The 20,063-nt window shown below is 45.0% G+C and overlaps 2 protein-coding genes across 4 annotated transcripts; one reads left to right on the forward strand and one right to left on the reverse strand.

Annotated features, from left to right (window-relative positions):
* Window positions 1–456: 456 nt before the first annotated feature.
* ANKRD13A (ankyrin repeat domain 13A) lies at window positions 457–15,749 on the forward strand. 3 transcript variants are annotated; one of them, XM_056326596.1, is made up of 17 exons: window positions 457–614; window positions 1,371–1,449; window positions 2,713–2,810; window positions 3,853–3,985; window positions 4,119–4,243; window positions 4,685–4,730; window positions 5,425–5,568; window positions 6,007–6,202; window positions 7,271–7,337; window positions 8,767–8,848; window positions 9,593–9,651; window positions 10,557–10,693; window positions 11,050–11,207; window positions 11,694–11,807; window positions 12,557–12,708; window positions 12,933–12,997; window positions 13,793–15,749. In XM_056326596.1, exons 5-17 carry the CDS (start codon window positions 4,154–4,156, stop codon window positions 13,989–13,991), a joined length of 1,509 nt encoding a protein of 502 aa, XP_056182571.1. In that variant the 5' UTR covers window positions 457–614; window positions 1,371–1,449; window positions 2,713–2,810; window positions 3,853–3,985; window positions 4,119–4,153; the 3' UTR covers window positions 13,992–15,749. The 3 variants fall into 3 exon arrangements, with proteins under 3 accessions (XP_056182571.1, XP_056182570.1, XP_056182572.1); XM_056326595.1 differs by lacking the exon at window positions 2,713–2,810 and having other exon boundaries at window positions 461–614; window positions 1,342–1,449; XM_056326597.1 differs by lacking the exon at window positions 457–614 and having other exon boundaries at window positions 1,342–1,449.
* Window positions 15,750–17,169: 1,420 nt separating this feature from the next.
* C1H12orf76 (chromosome 1 C12orf76 homolog) lies at window positions 17,170–18,964 on the reverse strand. Its single transcript, XM_056326600.1, has 2 exons — window positions 18,828–18,964; window positions 17,170–18,716 (listed from the first exon to the last, which is right to left on the reverse strand). Exons 1-2 carry the CDS (start codon window positions 18,934–18,936, stop codon window positions 18,631–18,633), a joined length of 195 nt encoding a protein of 64 aa, XP_056182575.1. The 5' UTR covers window positions 18,937–18,964; the 3' UTR covers window positions 17,170–18,630.
* Window positions 18,965–20,063: the final 1,099 nt, after the last annotated feature.

Consider the following 20,063-nt stretch of genomic DNA (forward strand, 5'->3'; position numbering starts at 1 on the left):
CAGCCTGGGCGAGACTGCGGCGCGGTCGGCCATGTTTGCTCCTGGCAGACAGCTGCCTCAGGATGCGCACCGCTTCGCAGAAGCGTTGCGCTTCTGTGGGGAAACATAGAGGCTCCCGTGAGTGGCTGCACCGGCCTGCTCACTGCCCCTTCCCGACTGGGGGAGGGGGGAGCCGGGAGAAATGAGGTGTCGGAAGTCTGGCGGAAGAGCCTACTCGCCACCTAGCCCTGCCCTCACCCACTATATCGGTGCCAGGGCGGGCGCTCCCGCCGCACGGCAGAGCGGGCGGACGAAACCAACGCCCTGTGGAGGGGTGGGGGGAGAGCAGCTGGCGCTAAGCGCCGCGCCCGGCCTAGCGCCGCGCAGCCGGCCCTGCCCCCTCCCCGCGCGGAGGGCGATGGGTCAGCTTGCGGGCGGGACGCTCCATCTGCCCGCCCGCGGGGGGTAGGATGGGCGGGGAACAGGAACTTCCTCTTTCCGTGAGCTCGCCGGTGGCGGCAGGCTGAGGGGAACCGAGGGGGAGCCCCCCCCGCCCCCCCCCCTGCACCTGCCGCGTTGTGGTCTGTCCCGGCCGCTGCCCTGGAGAGACTGGAAGGAGGGACGCGGGGGCGGGGGTGAGGTGCAGGCGGCCGGGGCTGAGGGGAGGCTCGGAGTGAGGGGGTCGCTAGGAGTGTGGGGCTGGGGGGAGCATCAGGAGAAGGGGGGAACCCCAAGAGTGAGGGACTGTGAGTGGCACCAGGAGCAAGGGAGATCCTCAAGAGCGTGGGGCCGGGGAGTGGAGTGGGGGGCAGTTGGATTCAGTAACAGGGAACTCCCAGGAGTGTGGGGGGCATCAGGAACAGGGGAGACCCTCAGGAGTGTGGGGGCTGGGAAGGGGGGAGGCTGTGCCCAGGAGTGTGGACCTGTGCCCAGGAGTGTGGGGCTGTGTGTGGGTGCCCAGGACCAGAGGACCCCCAGGAGTGTGGGACTGAGGGGGACACCAGGAGCAGCCCTCAAAAGTGTGGGGCTGGGGGGGGCAGCTGTGTCCAGGAGCAGGGACCCCCAGGAGTGTGGGGCTGAGGGGGGGGGGGGGGGGCACCAGGAGCAGTGGAGCCCTCCCCAAGAGTGTGGGGGCTGGGGGGTGGTGCAGGGGACCCACAAGAGTGGGGTTGTGCATGGGGCACCCTTTGGAGTGTGGTGAAGGGTTTGTAGGGGGTTGTGGTCCAGTGCCACCACCACCACCTGGGGCAGGTGGGTGCTAGGAGAGAGGAGGAGCTTAAGGGGTAATCGGGGGGTCTCCCAAATAAAGGGGGGGGGGGGGGAACAGTGAGGGTAGGCACCCTGCTTCCCCTGCTCCTGCAGGTGCCTGGCATGATGAGTTACCCCGGCAGGGCCAGCAGCACGTTTCCCCTGCACGTCCTGGTCTGGAATAATGACTACAGGCGGCTGGACGAGGAGCTGCAGGACAAGGTAACTGGGACACCTGGGCAATCGAAGGGCTGTTGTAGGACTGGTGGCCCCAGAAGAGCTTGTGCCCTAATACAGGGCTTGGTGCCCCTCGCTGACTGCCTTTCTAGGAAGAAATAACTTTATGGTACTGCCAGGTCTGTTTGCTGGGCTTCTGGGATTGCTGCACATCTTTCTGTTTACCTGTTTATTTGTGGTTGCGGGAGTGATGTAAGAAGGTGTAGGAATATGCTTTTTATTTTGTAAGATATTAAATGTTGACTTTGTATCTGTAAAGCTGGACTCAAAGCATTTGAGTGTAGGTTGCAGAATAGCTCTTTAGAAAGTATTGGGAATCATTGAAATTCATCAAGAGGAGCAGTTACAATGGATGTTAAATTTTTTTTTCTGTGCCAGAAAAGCAATCAATGCTGCTTACCTTAATGGGAAGTCAACATGCAGAAAAGGTAGCTGCTGCTGCCGAAGATCAAGCAAGCCTCTATCTTGCTGAGGACCAGCAGTTCTTACAGATTTTTTGCTGCCCAAGACTGTGGGGACAGCATTTTTTATACTGGCTGGAATGTTTTCAGCATCTCTGGTATTAAAAAAAAAAAAAAAAAAAAAGATCATTGTTTCATGCTGTAGAGTAGAAAAATAGAAAGCTGTTCCCTCTCTGGGATGGCTGAGCGAGAAATGGTAATGACGTAAGGAAATGCTCTGAAAAGCTAAAGCAGAGCTTGAGCAGCAAACATCCTTCTTGCTGAGACGCTATGTGAAAGCTTTGACATTTGCTAGTGTGGCATACAGTTTGCAGAAGCAGAGCATATTAATTACATTATACCTGACACCACAAGTATATGAGCCAAAGATCAGCTGTGCCACCTCCTGACTAGTGACTGTCATCTGCAATTCTAACGGTACACCACTATTTACTAATGCTTGCTTAGAGCATGCTCCTGTCCACTTTTTAGTAGAATCTTTGGAATGCAGTTACTTTTTATCTAATTCATGTGATCTTATTCCTTAACAAAATCTTTAACCTTATTGGCACGTTGCTTCTGTGTGTTTAGTTCTGTTTCAATACTATTCTCACTTGTGAAAGTTTGTCATTAAATAAAGATCGTTCTGCTTCTCATTAGCCTGAGACTGCAGTTCACAGCTGTCAAGTGCTGCTTCCTACCTCAAACATTTTATACTGTAAGGAAATGAGCAACGTGTTAAGATGGAATATGTCTGTCTCTTACTTCCTTTATCTTCTTTCAAATAACTTCTTTTTTTTTTTTTAAGTATTCCAAAGATATGTTTCCTCCTGCTTCCCTGGGATAAGCTTCTTGCTGTCGGAGGGGTGCGTGAGGGAATCAAAAGACACTTGCCAGCTGCACTTGGTATGGCAAATGATGGGTAGTGTGTGTGGTTACCGGTTAACAGCAGCAAAGATGACTGGGAGGGACACCTTAGAGTCCTTTACCTGTTGGTGCAGTAGGCATTGGAGCTGCAGGAAGTGGGGAAGCAAATTAATTAGTATTCCACCACAGAAGTGAAAAGAGAATGCTTTAAAATGAAGCTTTCCCTACTCTGTGTGTGACCTTTCCAACTTAATGCTGTCAGATAACCGTGTTAACTTGCATAATAACTTTCCTTTCTTATTCTGCTATTGACTTTCCCCTTTTCCTTTAGTTATAGATGCTCTTCTGTTTCAAATCTCTAAGCTAATAGTGAAAAATATGTAAGGTATGAGTATGTTGTGCTTGCATGTTTTGGATATTTATGCCTGTGTAGTTTGTTTGTTTTGTTTTGTTTTTTAGTGACTTGTACAAAATGCACTCACTCTTCATTGTGCTGTGTGTGTCAGTCAAATGGATGCTTTGTTAAATACCATTTGCTTCTATGCTTTCAAAAAGTGCTATACAAAATCAGTGTTGTGTGCCCTGTTAGATTTTCTTTTTCCTCCCCACCCCCTTATGTTGTATGATGGTAAACCCTCTCTTGGTCTCTCAGGCTGTTGACTGTCCACGATGCAGTGCACACAGACCAGAACTCCTGTCTTCTCCTGAAAGAGAGCCCTTCTGAAGGGAGACAGGAGAGGAAATAATTACAGAAAAAGAAATGAGAAACATCAACAAGAACTCAGTCATGTCTTACAGTGATATCAGTTCTTGCCCGGTCAATATTACAGGCCCTGTTCTGCTTCTCTTTTTATTTCAGTGGAGAAGTAAGATTGCACTGTACGGAGTGCAGAGCAGTACCGTAGTGTTTGGCGACTGAGGCGGCTGTGCACCACAGACCAATACGTGGGCATACCTAGGGAATACTGACTCGTGATGACTGCTGACAAGCTTTGTTTATATAAACTCTTCTGAGTGTGCTCTAGTGAGTTGCATTTGATAGGACAGCTTAAGCATTATTTCTCTCTCGGATACTCAACAGGATGTTGATCAACGTGACCCACGAGGCAGGACCTTGTTGCACCTTGCTGTTTCCTTGGGTTATATAGAATCTGCCAAAGTCCTCCTTCAACACAAGGCAGACGTAACTAAAGAGAATGCACAGGGATGGACAGGTAAAGATAATTTGGAAAACAGAAGTCATGTGTGAATATTTTCAGTTGCAGATGATGTATTTTGGCTGATTTTACATGATGTATTTTGCTTAGAAAGCAAACTGAAACTACTTTGTGGCTGGATTTCTTTCAGTTTTACATGAGGCTGTCAGTACAGGAGACCCAGAGATGGTACAAATGATTCTGCAGCATCGGGACTACCAGCAGACCTCTATGACACTTGGAGGAGTTCCTGAATTACTCCAAAAGATTAATGAGGTAATTATTCAGTTTAAACCTCTCACTCCAGACTGCAGTTCTTATTCAGGTAGTTCAGTTTACTTGACTGAAATCAGGTGAGCAGTTGTGTTCTTTTTTTCAACTTGCATATTCCATAGTGCTGTGGGGAGATGGAGACTTTCTCCTTGATTTTACTCTGAAATCCTTAGTCATGAACTCCAGCATTGGGGGCTGAATCTTAAAGGTGTTACTGCTCCTATAGTAAAGTAAGGAGGAACAGCTCATCAGAAAGCAGTAGTGGTAGGCCAGTATCTTTTATGTTTGCTAGTTTCAATTTCATTCTTTTAACGTTCATTTATCATGTCTTGAGTTCTGTTCTTTTTTGTTTTCCTTGATCTAAAATGGTCGCGAGAAATGCTGTACTGAGTGTTAGGTTGAAACTATTTCATGAAGTACTTATAAAGTGTTTTCCTTCTCCAGACTCCTGATTTTTATGTGGAAATGAAATGGGAGTTCACTAGCTGGGGTAAGAACCTTGGTCATCATTACCTCTCCTAAGCTGTAGACAAAGGGGCTTGCTTATGGACAGATGTCACAGAAGATATGCAGAGAAGCATCTGCTCCCCTGAATACTTCTCTCTTCACTTCTCAAAATAACCTCTTGTATTTTTGCTACACAATTATTCTTTGTTTCCTGATTTATTTGATGTTTGATTGGTTCCTTTGATTTGGTTGGTTTTTAATGGGGAGTTCAGCTATTGCTAGAATTGCTGAAGACTTTTCTTGGGGGTTTGTTTACCGATCTGTGGCTATTGATGCCTAAGTCAGTGATACATATCTCATATATAGGTGCATAGACTACTTGGGAAGTACATGCTTTTCTTTTAAAGGAATGAATGCTAGGCCTTACGGTTGACTTAATTTTCCAAACAGCTAACTATTAAACTGCTAGGAGATGGGGTTTATGCCATTCCACATCTTTTTAGTCTGAACTAGTGTTGTCTTCCTTTTCATGTTCATCTTTAAAGTTGGTGGATTTTGTCCCTAAGCTGATTGTTCTTAAAGCTAAAGACAACCAGTATCTTGCCTCCTCTGCAATAATGATCATAGTACTGAGCGATGCTGTATCAGGGATGTAGCTTCTGCTTGAGTTCAGACTGCCTGCGTGCTTAGCCTCTTGAATATTTTCTATTTACATTTCTCTCATTTTTCTTTTATAGTCCCACTGGTTTCTAGAGTTTGTCCAAGTGATGTCTGCCGCATCTGGAAAAGTGGTGCCAAGCTGCGTGTTGATATCACTTTACTGGGCTTTGAAAACAGGAGCTGGGAAAGAGGAAAGCGTAGTTTAATTTTCAAGGGAGAAGGTAAATATTTTAGTGTGTCTGCATCATTGATCACCAAATGCTATGAGCCACAGTGAGAAATCCCAGTTTGGCACAAAAAGACCTGTTGAGGCTGAGTACTGAACGTTATAAAAGTTCTATACATATATTCTATGGATGTCTCAGATATTATTTTGTGGTTTAATGTAATGGCTTAATTTCTTTCCTTTGAGTACATCTGAGGTCAAAATTCGGTAATATGGCTAAAATTTAACTTCAGTCTTTTACTTAATTTCCCCTTTCTGTTCTCCTGCCCCCCAAATAAAAAATAATTTTACTTACAGCTGCAAATTTGATCTCACCTGAATGCAAAATAGTGAATTAGTGTCCATCCTGATTTGATACACAGTGTATTCTCAGTTTTTAATTCTGGAATACTGTTGCTAAGTCTTTTAGATTGAGATGTACCATTTCCAACAGATACTGGAGGCTGGGCAGAACTAATTGAGATCAATCATGATCATAAGTTTGTTACAACGGAGCGTTTTGAGATTTCCCAACACATGAAGCGTTTGACATTGGGATCTATGACACCAAAAAGAAAAGATGTGGAAAGACGCCTTACATCTCCAATAATTAATACGTGCCTTGATACAAAAAATATTGCTTTTGAAAGGTAAGATGCAAAGTTTCTCTTAACAAATAAACACTTCAAGATTATGGATGGTCATACTTGGAATAAAGCTTTAAAAACAAACTCTCAAAAGCCCTGATAATGAGAACTTTTAGGGCTAGATCTGAAATTACTTTAAACTTCACGTACCGTTAGGTAATGAAATTTGGCTTGGTCAGCTTGCCTTTATTGCTTGGCAAAGAGTTTCCACTTGAAAGAACTGATCTAAAGAAAAATTCCAGTTTATCATAGTAGTGAGATAGTGTTAATGTCTCACTGCAAGCTTGCATTTCACCCAAACCCTCTGTATAGTGCTGAAACTAATGGGCAAGAGCTTGCATCTCTTAGGTCAGTCAAATCTCACACTGGTACTTTAAATAAAAATACATGTATAGAGTGTCTTTCCACAGACACACATTTGTCTTCCTTGTTTACTACACGTGTTTATCCAGGTATCTGTCAGCTTAGTTCAAACAGTCCTTTTTATAAAGCTACTTTTGGAGTGCTCTGTGATGCAGTAAACCACCCCCATGATCATACAAAGCAAGTGTTTTCAAGGCGAGATGTGGAATTCCAGCATCTTTCTCCTGAATATTTAGTACGCTTTCAAAGCTGCCCAGAATTAGTTCCTGTGATGTTCACTGAGCCTTAGTAATTGCAGCATCTACACATCCGGAAACTAAGATTTCTTAGACAGAAGTATTCCTACTATCCAGTTCCCCAAATTGCAGTGACAGGTTACTTTTGAAGTTAAACTGTGTGTTAAAAGCTGTCATGCCCAGGCTGTGAGACAAAACAATTTGTTTCAGGCTGTCTTCCTCTGTGGCTCGGGTATCCACATCTCCATCTAAAATCTCTGAGCCTTTGCCCTTTGGCCATGCACTGAATGAGAACAGAAACAGCGTGACTTCCTCTGCTTTCTTGTGATAGGTGTGTGTGAGGACAGATTGATGTGTGCTTTTGTCTGGGGTTGATAATCAAATGTTGTTTAAAAAAAGTTTTAGAAAAACGGGCTGGGGATTGTGTAGAAATACAACTGTACAGACACTTGTGGCGTTTGCTTTTTGTCAGAACCACATCTGGATTTTGGGTATGGAGGACAGAAAAAGCAGAAGGTGTAAATGGTTATGAAGCAAAGGTAAAGCCCATCCTATTCTATTAAGAGGCCTTATAGCTAACTGAAGTGATTGTGTTTTGCCTTTATTTCCTGAATATTTCAGATCTTCAGCTTCCCATTGAGAGCTTTATTGCATTGCCAGCAGAATTGGGCAGGAGCGAGGAACTTCAAGGCCACCAGGCTTGTGGGAGGGATGGTGCCTGTGTGTGGGAACGTCAGCAGGGCTTTAGGGGAGAGGGAGGATCAAAGCATCTCAGGAGAAGAGAGGCAAAAGATTCAGCATAACTGCTAAAACTCTCTTCCATCCAAAAACTGCAATTTAACTCATTCTTGTATATTGGCATTCTTTCACCATTTAAAATACGAGGAACCTGTTGAAGTGCCTTGAGCACTCTCTAGTAACAGTATTGCAAGGAAACAAAAGCCTCCTGCTGCCATGGGTTGCGTCTTCAATTCAAGTAATAAAAGACTGCTTGTAAATTAAAGACCCTGACCATGCTCGTGAGTCATACAGTTGCTTTTAGTTTTATTCCATGTGACACTGGGATTCTATCTTCCTTTTCACTTAGTGAAATTTTTTTGAAGATGGCTTTATGGCCTTACTGTGTCAGGAATTCAAGTTAAGAACCAATCAGTTAACTTTCCTGATTCGTAAGTCTGTGTTTACTCCAGGTTTTGGAATGTGTGCAATGAATTACACTTTGCAATTTCATTTAACAGAAGAACAAATGCTGAATAGCTTTGTGCATTTATACAAAGGCATTTCCTGATAAGACTGCAGGACTGTTGGGTTGGACATGGGGTTCATTAGTGTTCCCGCAGAATGAAACTACCGCTAAATTTCATTTGGAAGTTCTTACGAATGACCTCTGCTAGAAACAGCATTATCCGACTTTCCTTCCCCATTCTCTTCTAAAATCTCTGCCTAGGTGGGGGTTCTTTCCAGCAAGCTTGGAAATGCCTGCCTAGTTTTGAGGTTGGTTTAGTTAGTTAAAAAGCATATTTAAAACTGTAAATCTGCTTTCCAGGAACTTGGTTGAAAGGCTGACTTCTGTTGCCATCAAAGTCAATGACCAGCCTCCTTTGCCAACCTTTTGGCGCAGGATGCTCTCGAGATTAACGCTGTCTGGAGATATTATGGTGTATGATTTGCAGGGTTTCTTATTTCATCAACTTGCCCAGCAGGTGGCATGTAGTTCCAGCCTTAGCAACACTCTGTTGAGAATATATTATGTCAGATTTCCATTGTACCAAAGCAAATAGAAAAATCAAAGTGCAGCATTTCCTGTTGATCACCAGTATGTTAAAGATTAAGACTTTTGTCAATGAGGGGCAGATCCATACTGCTTTATTCTGTCTCTAGATTTGTGTTTTACTAGAGGGAGCTCTCTTCTTTAACCTGTGATGCTTTTTGGGTTTTGTCCTTGTCCTTTTATATTTCTTTTTAAAGGTATACATTGCAAACAATGTGAATGTGGTCACAAAAATCCGAACAGAACATTTAACAGAAGAGGAGAAGAAAAGATACAAAGGTAGTTTTCCTGTAGGATAACTGGAATTAAGTAGAACCTTTTGGCTCTCTGATACCTTCTCTGTGCGACTACAGAAGAGCTGGGCAGATAGACAAGGAAAATACTTCTCTTGCTGATTTTGCCCTGTTTTACTTTCACATGTTGTGTGTCTGAGGTAGCTCATTACTTGACTCCTAACCTACGAATGAACCAGTATTTATCCTAGCTGTATTTAGAGGAAAGGAGAGCCTTTCAAAACTCTTGAAATTTTATTGGAAGTTTTAAAAGGCTGCACTTTTCCATGCTTTTTTCTGCCTTAGAATGTATTCGTGCCTTTACTTTGCTTTGGCCATGATTACAAGATTCATACAGGCTTTGTTTGTTTGCACTTTTTGTCTTGTCTTGGTCTGCTGATTTCTTTTAGTATTTAAATTAAAGGGTGACCAGCCAGTAACTTTGTATGGAAACACTGCCCTTTGTTGCCTAACCTGGAGCCCAGGAGGAGAGGCACTGTGAATAATAAAGCTGTCCGCTAATGATAGAAAGCACTGAAGATCTTTGCCTCTCTTCTGTGTATTGCACCAGGTTTATACCATCAGTTTTAGGTCCCAGGCTTGCCTGGTAAAGCTTACAGGAAATACAAACTGCCTGCTTCGCTTTGGGTTAGAAGCCTTGCTTTTTAGCCTGGTGTGTACACAAATTTTACTGCTTATTAATAGTAACAGATTTTTTTGTTTTTGTTTTTTTTTCTCCTGTTATCTGAAGCTGACAGGAGCCCCCTGGAATCCTTTTTGGGCACAGTGGAGCATGAGTATGGAGCTCAGGTGAGTGTCTTTGACATCGAACCAGGTCACTGCAGAGCAGAGATCTGTGCCAACAGGAATTCTGTGCGAGTGGAATTGCCTCTGGTTTCCTTAGTTTGGCAGAAATTTTGATTTTGAGGTTTAAATTTTCCCTAAGGATATTTTTATTTGTTTTAAACCCTCAAATGTTCTGTATGAATAGCAGATACTTCCTCCTGAACGCTTTTGTGAAAAAGCCATAGAATCCATTAGCTCAGCAAGAGCTGGGGTGTGTACAGTGGCAGTAAATCTCAGTGAGCACAAATTTTAGTGGCTGCCCACCAGTAATCTGGGAAGACTTGTCCCGACCTTCAGGTGGGAGACAGTGCTACTATGGTGATCATCAGCCAAGGATATGAAAGGATGAAGTGACACATTAGCACACTGCTCTTGAGCAACTCGGAGGAAAACCATATATCCTCTGCTGTTCTGAAACGTGTTGATAATAATTTTGATATAGCTTTAGAAACTCTCTTGCATCTGTACTTATTTAAATACAGTAGATAATAGATATGCCAGCTGCTGGTTGTGTATCAGAGTGACGTTGTGATGGTACATGGATCTAGATATTTTTGTTGTAAATAGTCCGGCAAAGTTTTGCTTTTTATTAAAGGATTTGGAGCCTAGAAATGCTGTAGCTTGTGTGTATGTTTCTGGTTGGTTTCTAGCTTTAAAATATTTAAGTAGATTTTTCCTGTCTCTGAAACGCCTGAAGATTTTTAATCTTGGTAGAAAGCAGCCAAAATGTGTGTGCTTATTTTTATGGATGTGTGTCACTGGTGTCTGAAACAGAGCATAAGTTAATTCACAAGAGGGAAATTAAAAGTTTCTTGTATTTGTTCCATACTTTTGGGGTGATTTGGTTTTTTTCCCCCCTTTCCTTATAGAGTACGACCAAGACAACAGAGTATGCTGCAACTAACAATCCTACTGCTATTACTCTGGAGGAATACTTTGACCCAGAATTTGATTTGAAAGGTCGAGACATAGGAAGACCGAAAGAAGTCACCATTCGAACGCAAAAGTAAGAAATAATATTTTAACTATTTCTAGTTTGTCTCTTCCCAGTCATCTAATCTCTGGAAATCATTTTTACAAATATCCAGTGTGGTTTTATCCCAACTTTGAAAATTAATCAAGAGAGAGATCTTGAAGGATCTTAGCTGTAGTCTAATTCTTCTTCTGCTAAGTCAAAGAGAACATTTGGACTAGTAACCTGTGCTTTGCCTTTGGTCTGACCAGGAACGTCATTCGGTTTCTCAGAGCAGTAACAGTTCTGACTTTGAAATGTATGAAGCAGGTGATGGTGCTATGTATTTTGTTTTGCATCTGTTCCTAAACTGTAAATTTAGGATGGTTTTATGCTACTTTCTCTTTAAGATTTAAAGCAACCTTGTGGATGAGTGAAGAGTTCCCCTTGTCTCTTATGGAACAAGTTACTCCGATCATCGATCTGATGGCCAGAACTAGTGCTCATTTTGCCAGACTTAGGGATTTCATCACTCTGGAATTTCCACCAGGATTTCCTGTCAAAATTGGTAATATTTAGCAATTTGTATTGTAGCATCTTCTTAATTTCCATTCTTTCTATTGCTTTTGCAGCATGTATTTACAAAAACCATGTTCATTTTCTACCAGTTGTCTCACTGATGTGTAGAACTGAGAACCCAGTCGTACATTGTCTTGTACAGCCAGTGCCATTGAATCCAAATTCCAAATGACCAGTGCAGAAGTATAATTTTAAAGAGAGTGTCATTTCAGTAAAGATGGGCTATTGCTAGCCATTTCCTCTTAGCTGCAATGCCTTGCATTTGGTAAATCTTACTATAAAAGAAGAGATTTGGAGAGAGAGTGAGAATGACTAAGGGCAACTTTCTGGTGAAGTGAGTTATTATATACTTTGTCATTATGGGGTGTTGCTTGTGGAATATATTCAGTAAACCTGTAAGGGGTTTGATTTGGCTGTGGGTATGGAAATGAATGAGAGAGTTCTCTTTTTGACAGAAATCTTGTACTTTTTACAGAAATTCCCCTATTTCATGTGCTGAATGCCCGAATTACATTTGAAAATGTCAATGGCTGCAGGACTGCTGACAAAACATCATCACAAATGGTTGGAGGAGCACAGTGTGATTCAGGTAAGGAGTGGAAAGATGCAGTGATCACATCTTGTAACGTTTCTGTCAATGGAATGCACATAAGAGATGTGGGTTAACTGCCGGGAATGAAACATCATCTCACAGGTGGGAGGAACCTGCAGTGCATTACAGCTGATGACTGTGATCATACTGACCCATTCTGACCCTTCAGCACTTGCCAAACAAACTAAACTGAGCTCAGGCAAGCTTTCCCCAGTATTCTGAGGTCTGAATTCTGGTGCAAACTAATGCTGTAGGAAGTGAAATACAAAATTGCTGTAAGTGACAGCTAAGACTGCATGCTTTTTCAGAAAAGAATGGATTATGTTTGAATAGGATGCTCATGACTGCAGTTATCCAGTCATACTCTGTCTTATGAACTGTTGCAGACCCCATTCAATAGCAATAACCTCAAAAGAGCCACTGTAGTGTTTATCTTTTGCAGCCTTTCCACCACCCCCACCACCCTATCTGGTTTTGTCAGACTTCAGCCACCTTAGCACTCGGCTGCACACTGGTTTTACTTTTATCACTTGCTAGCATCCTAAAGAAAGACCCTGTGTTCTGTCTTACCGCTGGGCTTGTTTGCCACAGAAGTCTTTCAAAGCCTGTTGGTATATTTAGCCAGGTGGTCTACCTGAATTTTTGGAGTTAACTTAATCACGCATAAATAATCAGCAGAATTTTTTAAGTCACAACTTGTAAAAAATACACTATGCCATGTTTATAACTATATTTGGCTGGTTTAGGTGCTGATTTCGAGGTTGACCAGTCAGTGTTTGAGATCCCCAAATCTTACCACATCCAAGATGACGGCAGGAACATACATGTGCAGGATGAAGATAACGAGATCATGCAGTTTGCTATTCAGCAGAGTTTGTTGGAATCCGGTGGGAATAAAGTAAGTGTGCTGTAATCTGTGCAGTGCAGATCTGACAGTTTTGACAAGGACTATGCAGCGATAGCTGCATCTCTGAAGTAAACCGGTGTAGGACCTATTTTTCTAAGAACCTCAGAAAAGAAAACTATAGTAATGTATTTTGAAGAAGAAATGAGTGATTTAAGGGTTACTTTTCAGTGAGTTGCTCTGTAGATGTGGAATTGTCTGTCTTTCCCTGTTTCTAGGAAGTGGGAGTGCATTCCAATGGAGCAGTCGCATATTCACAGGACTTCAATATACAGTATCAGAGGTAACTGATGGTTTTTTGTGGCAAGCCATGCAGCAACAGAGCAAAAATACTTCTGACAGTAGCATGAAGAAATCTTGCAATATTTTTGTGTGTGTAGGTAGAAGATGCACAGAACTCAAGCTCTCTTTTTTTTTTTTCTTTTTTTTTTTTTTTTTGTGCTGCTTCTAACTTCTCCTTTTCCGAGAAGCAAGGACTCTAAACTGGGCCTCCCTGGCTTACGTAGTATAGCTCAGCTGTGGGACTGGTCTGTACACGTAACAGATTCAACAAAGAAACATGGTTCTTTCTGTTCTGCTCTTAAACCTGTGGAATATTTCTGTTTGAGATGCTGCACAGGTCAGGGTAGCTCTTCTTTCTTTTCAAAATCGTGATGTCATCCTTAAAAACTTAGCAATGTGTATTTAACAGACCCTTGAGAACATGCTGTGGTATCTGTTGGGTCTTCCTGCAGTTAAGTGCAAAGAAATCTTTGTGCACACCAGGAACTGCATCCTCTTGGTTCTTTTGTCTATGGACAATCGTGTTACCTTTAAACTAGGTGAGAATGCTTTTAGAAGCCTGTTGAAATTTTAAATGTTAGGGTGTATGAAAGATTCAAAAGGACCCTTCAAAGAACATATTTTATGTTGGGAATTTCACAGATGTTAGAACAACTGGTCTCCTTATCCTGAAAACTGCCCTCTAGGGAGAGATTTTCAGGTTTGCCGTTAGAAAAAGTTGCTAGGGAGGATCATTGCAGGAAATGTGAGATAGGCTCTGTCTCTGTTACTTCTTAAAGTCCTTTTTCTCCTTCAGGGCACTGCAGGAGAGCTATCTAACAAGCTCAGGTAACTCGCACTGCAGCACCCCTAGCGAACCTTCCAGTTTTGAAAAAGACTTACAGCTTGCCATGGAGTTGTCTGTCCGAGAGCAGGAGGAACGGGAGAAACAACGTCGTGAAGAGGAAGATGCAGAGCTCCAGCAAGTTTTACAGCTTTCTCTTGTTGAAAAATAATAACTCCTTAGCTAGCGATCTCCTGCAATAAGGATGACCAAATCTGCATAAAAGTGAAGGCTTTCAGAGCTCTCACTCTGAAGACCACTCCTGGATTGCTTAAGTAAACATTTCACCTGCTTTCTAAGCTGGCATCATCAGCTACCAAAAGCTGATTTATTTTTCTTTGAGGGAGTTTCAGATCATGGGACTCTGCATTTGTCTTGCCAACCATGCAGTCTCAGCTTCGAAGGAAAAGTTTTTATCTAAACTTATTTATTGAGGAGCAGATGGGAATTTTGCTTAACGTCAGGACATAGGATTGCAGTAAAGCTTGCAAAATCTGATTTTGGGGGAGTTCAAGAGGGAAACTTCATTACTTACCAAAGAAATACTCATCTGCTTAGTCACTTCTGAATAATTCAAAGCCATTGTCTGTTTCTTCCAGTTTGTTACATGGAAGAGTATCTATATGCATATACACACCTACAGTAGTTCTTCATGCTGACAGTGTACCATGGTGACAAGAGATTTTCTGTTAGTTTTGTTTATATGCGATTCTCTTCTCTAATTACTGAGATTTTATCATGTGCTCCTGCTTAAGAGGGATAATTTTATACTTGAATAGCTAATCCAAGCTCAAGATTAAACTAGTGCTTTCTGAAAAAGGACAAAACAAGTAGCCAGTAAAATTTTAGATCCTAAAATGGGACCATCTATCTAGTAAAGTAGCAGTTTCTATAGTGATTCAAAACCAGCTAGTTCCCGTAGTCAGAGGGCAGGAAGAAAATAAGCGATAGATACAGGTGCTTCTTTGCGATCACTTGGTGTGTGTGCATAAGTGCGTGCCTGTGTGTGGGTGCTAAATTCAAATAGGAAAAAAAACAAAAAATCAGGTGAAATTTTAATGTATACTTATTGGAAGGTAAGTTTTAATTCTCTCATCTGAAAGGGAAACGTGTGTTGCTTTTTAAAATTCAAATGCTCATCCTTCATGTGAATACATATATTTTTTTATCTGAGTATTTTTATTGATTTTAAAACAAGCCAATATGACTACATTCATAAAAACGGTATTGTAACAATTCACAAGTATGTTTTAACCAGCTTTCCTCAGGTCTTTCGTCATACAATATATTTGTAGCTATTTTATCGGCACTTCTGTCAGTGTTTACAGTACTTACACTGTGACTCTCAAGTGCACTCGACAAGTACACGATGTACATCCACAGGAAAGCCTTACAGTAGTTAAATGTGAGTAATATTCCTCTGTCCTGGCTGGCAGAAGTGTGGAGAACCTATGGTACATATGGTCTGATTTTGCTGCCTAATCCTGCACTTGTTCCTTGGGCAAAACAGGGCAGTTCTGTGTGACCAACTATTAACCAGTATAAAATCACTATCAAATGGACTTGATCATAACCAGTGAGATGGTTGGTAATTTGGAACCCTCTTTTAAACCAATAATCCATTGTTTTACATAGCAAATGATTAAAATTCTTTCAGTGTACGCTAGAACTGGTGTATCTGCACCATTTTTGTTTAATGATACAGCTTGCATCCCTAAAGAGCTTATTTGGTGTTTGCAGGAATGTTGACTTTCTTGTGCAGTGGTCTGTGTTGGGAATTGCATCTTTGAAAAGGGGATTACTGTGACTGTCACAGTTGCAAAAAAGGGAATAAGCCTTGCATTTAGCTTCTGACAAAGTTGTGAGGTAGGAGATGAAACTCTGGTTTTATCTCCAGTGGAAATAAAAGAGTGCTGTTGCCTTTATAAAACCATCTGTCCGACGTTGCTTTTGTTCTATTAAGCATTTCAAAGGTTACGAGGAGGGGGGAATATCTTTTGTCAAGCTGACTTGTTCCTTTTTTTTTTTATATTGTAAACTAAAGAATGTTGAGCGGTATCACTTCAAGTTTTGTTATGTTCCTGCTTCTTCATCTGAGATTGTTAGAAGAATTTGGGTGGCGGTTTTTTTCTTCTAATTTTGCTTTCTGTGACATTTGCATCATTCCATCTAAAGTAGAAGGCTCTGCTGCCCTGAAAGGTGCTGATTTTCTTAAGCTCTAGTTTACATCTTCACTAAATGGGTAAAAAGCATCCTCTGAACCTCTGTGTGTGCTGGAAGAAAAACCAAAGATCCTGCGCAGTCGTAGAATTATCTTGAGTTGGAAGGGACCCATAAAGATGATTGAGCCTAACTCCCGGGCCTCACAGGGCTCAAGGTGGAGCTCAATGCGCACAAGTATATATATAAATATATATTTATTTTTTTTTAACATGGTAACTGGAGGAGTTTTTTAATAATTATCCTCATCTGCCTTTTTGTACCTTGAAGGTGAACCTTATTGTCTGTGAAACTATCAAAGATCATTCTGGTTTAATTGGAAACAGACATATAATCCCTGGAAGGACTTCCCTGACATTTTCAGCCAACCTTTTGAGTCTCCCCGTTTTGAGGACAGGGATCAGTGGCACGCAGCCAGCGCTGAGGCAGCGGAAGGCAGCGGGGCTGCAGTGCTCTTCACTCATTTCTGCACGTACCTTTTTGTGAGTAACGGGGACAGGAGATCGGCAGAGGGTTGCACAGCGTGTTTAATGTTAGTGCTGAGACCGCCGCATAAAAGCGGAGTCCAGCTTCTCTTTCCGAGGAAGCCTGAGGCACATGTAGGAAAGCAGAAGCTCAATTAAAAATACCTGGAGTTTGCTCTGAAACTATGAAGCAGCTTTTAAAGTTCTTTCAATTGAGGCCGTTTCTAACAGTGCCAGCGCTGTTCGTATCTGTTCCAGAAAATGAGACTAAGTATGCACTTTTTGTGCTTTTTGGATGTTTTTTTGAAGCAGATAGGCTATGTACAGTAACAACTCATGCCATGCTTAATTTGGAAATCCTTCTTCCACTGCTTTGGCTGACTTTTGATTCAAAAGAGATAGTTTTCATAACTGAACATCACCTGTTACTGTCTGCTGGTAACTGCACTATGCTTGCAGGATGAACTTTTGTTTCCAGTTTACTGTTAACAGTTTCTCTGCTAACAAACATCCATGAAATCGGGGGCTTCACCCAGCACTGCTTCCTGTTCCCTCACCACTGTAAGATTATCCGAGGTGTGAAATGGGACTGCCTCATCCGTTGCTGCAGCTACAGCTGAGTTAATAACAAACAGAACATCCATGAATAAATAAGAGAGTCCTGGATTGTTTCCTTAGCTTTTTATTTGTACAAAGAGACATAGCGGGGAGTGAAAAATGAATGCAAACAAGAACGCTGCTCCGGGGAATGGGGAGCCGTAGCTGCGAGCTCCGCTAGCCACCCCATGAACAGCACACAGCTACAGGCCAAGTTTTACATCCAATAAAGGACCAAGAAAAATCAGCGATACAGGACTCCAGTCAAAAAAACAAAGGATCAGAAAGCAACAGAGCAGTGTTACCTTGCCTCCTCACTCATGTTTCGCTTAGGTTAATAACTAGATCTGTTCTAGGCCAGCCTCCTACTGTCCTTTCACTAACAGACCAGCAGTGAAGAAAATACCCCGTTGCAATGACAGTGGTCAGTGTCCTTTAAAACAAACTGAACAGAAAACGCACCAGATGCAGCACAAGGTTTTAGAGAACAGGTCAACACAATTGTTCTGGAAAAGTTAAGTTTTAAAACTCTGAATAAATTACTAGCCAAAACACCCCTATGTTAAATACCAAAGTAATACTTAGTAAGCAAAATCCAGTTACTAATAGCAGTGCAAAACAAAATAGCAGCATTTGTATGCAAGTGTGATTTCAGTGTAAACACTTGGATTTATTACTGAAAATGCATAGAATGGGGTCTGTCTGGAGCTTAAATGCAACTGGGGAGCCTGAGCCCTGCAGTCTCGAGCATCTCCCTGCTTGCAGGCTGCCATCTCCAGCAGGACAGTGACCTGCTCAGGAGCACAAATCCACTGGCAAGGAGAGGAGCCTTTGGCACAAGCTGGAAACCCTTGCCCGCACCCCGGTTTGTAACAGTTCAGCACGGCTGTCTGGGGCTATTTAGCGAAGAGTTAAAGGACGTAATGTCAGGAATGAGGAGCCTGTCCCTGAACAGCTACACCAGCACCTGCTCGAGCTCCAGCATTTCTGCTCAAGAGGCAAGCACGTACCAGACCCCTGCAGCAAGTCGCTGAGCCTTCTGCCTTCAGACTATTTTTAAAGGCTGCACTACAAACCCTCCAGACTCGGCATTCAAGCAGGGAGCTGAATTAATCAGAAAGCAAAACAAGACGTGGTGGCACGGAGCACACGGGCCTAGGGTCAGACAGCAGTGTCAGCAGCCTGGCCGCATCCTCGTGCTGACCCAGGGTCCCCAGTGCTCCCCGCAGCCTGCCAGGCTCTGGGTGCACCCAGGCACCCGGGATGCTCCCAGGGCGTCGTGTCAGCTCCCGTTTTGCTGGGGGAGAAGGCGCGATGCTACAGACCCCACTCGATGCCCAGCGGCTTCGCTGCGGGGAGGCAGCCTGCCAGGCTTTCCAGTAGTGTCGCGATGGAGCCAGGCGATGCTGAGCGGGCGAAGAGCTGCGCACCCATCGCCAGGGCATCCCCCGTGGCTGGCAGGTGGGATGGATGGGTGCCAAGCGGGAGAACCAGGTGGGACCGATCCCTCGATGGAGCCATCCCGCTCCGCTACCGCCGCCGGACTGGCTTGTAGACGCAGACGGCCATGAGGATGATGGTGAGCAGCAGGGCGCTGAGGATGCTGCCCAGCAGCACTGCGGGGGGAGGCACGTTAGGATGTGAATCCCCCCCGCCCCTCCCCCCGCCCCAAATCAGCTTTTAAAATAAAATATGAATTCAGGAACGCCCAGCACGCCGCTGCTTACCCAGGTTCTGCTTCTGCAGCACGGCGTAGGGCCGGCTGCGCTCGGCCGGGCCCGGGGCCAGCAGCGCCAGTGCCGCCAGTGCCCAGCGCCGCGCCGCCGCCAGCGCCATGGCCCAGGGTGCCGCGCCCGGGCCGGCCCGCCCCTTCCTGCCCCCCCCCGCCCCCCCCCCTTCCTGCCGACCCCCCCCCAGCCCTTCCGCCACCGCGTGGGGGCCGCCGGGCTCGGCCCGCGGTGGCATTGCAGCCCCCCAGCCGCTGCACCCTTGTGTGCCCCTGCACCCCCGTGTCCCCCCAGCCCCATGGGTCCCTGCACCCCCGTGTGTGTCCTTCGGCCTCGTGTCCCTGCACCCCCGTGTCCCTGCACCCCCATGTGCCCCTGCACCCCCGTGTCCCCCCATCCCATGGGTCCCTGCACCCCCGTGTGTGTCCTTCGGCCTCGTGTCCCTGCACCCCCGTGTCCCTGCACCCCCGTGTGTTCCCTGCACCCCCATGTGCCCCTGCACCCCCGTGTCCCCCCAGCCCCATGGGTCCCTGCACCCCCGTGTGTGTCCTTCGGCCTCGTGTCCCTGCACCCCCGTGTCCCTGCACCCCCGTGTGTTCCCTGCACCCCCATGTGCCCCTGCACCCCCGTGTCCCCCCAGCCCCATGGGTCCCTGCACCCCCGTGTGTGTCCTTCGGCCTCGTGTCCCTGCACCCCCGTGTCCCTGCACACCCATGTGCCCCTGCACCCCCGTGTCCCCCCAGCCCCATGGGTCCCTGCACCCCCGTGTGTGTCCTTCGGCCTCGTGTCCCTGCACCCCCGTGTCCCTGCACCCCCGTGTGTTCCCTGCACCCCCATGTGCCCCTGCACCCCCGTGTCCCCCCAGCCCCATGGGTCCCTGCACCCCCGTGTGTGTCCTTCGGCCTCGTGTCCCTGCACCCCCGTGTCCCTGCACCCCCGTGTGTTCCCTGCACCCCCATGTGCCCCTGCACCCCCGTGTCCCCCCAGCCCCATGGGTCCCTGCACCCTTGTGTGTGTCCCCCAGCCTCATGTCCCTGCACCCCCGTGTCCCCCCAACCCCATGTGTCCCCACACCCCCGTATGTCCCCCACTGGTCCCTGGACCCTTGTTTGCCCCCACACTTCCCTGTCCCTCCAGCCCCATGGGTCCCTGCACCCCTGTGTGTCCCTGCACCCCTATGTGCCCCCACCCCCATGGGTCCCCCCATCCCATGGGTCCCTGCACCTCTGTGTGGCC

The sequence above is a fragment of the Falco biarmicus genome, chromosome 1 (genome assembly GCF_023638135.1).
Source record: "Falco biarmicus isolate bFalBia1 chromosome 1, bFalBia1.pri, whole genome shotgun sequence".
Lineage (NCBI taxonomy): Eukaryota > Metazoa > Chordata > Aves > Falconiformes > Falconidae > Falco > Falco biarmicus.

Bases quoted from the DNA above. Each gene is read 5' to 3' on its own strand.
- ANKRD13A (XM_056326595.1), top strand. From the start codon at position 1,351: ATGATGAGTTACCCCGGCAGGGCCAGCAGCACGTTTCCCCTGCACGTC. The intron at 4,731-5,424 runs GTAAGAACCTTG...TTTCTTTTATAG, and splicing joins ATGGGAGTTCACTAGCTGGG to TCCCACTGGTTTCTAGAGTT. The intron at 12,998-13,792 runs GTAACTGATGGT...TTTCTCCTTCAG, and splicing joins TTCAATATACAGTATCAGAG to GGCACTGCAGGAGAGCTATC.
- C1H12orf76 (XM_056326600.1), bottom strand. From the start codon at position 18,936: ATGGCGCTGGCGGCGGCGCGGCGCTGGGCACTGGCGGCACTGGCGCTG. The intron at 18,717-18,827 runs GTAAGCAGCGGC...CTCCCCCCGCAG, and splicing joins GCTGCAGAAGCAGAACCTGG to TGCTGCTGGGCAGCATCCTC.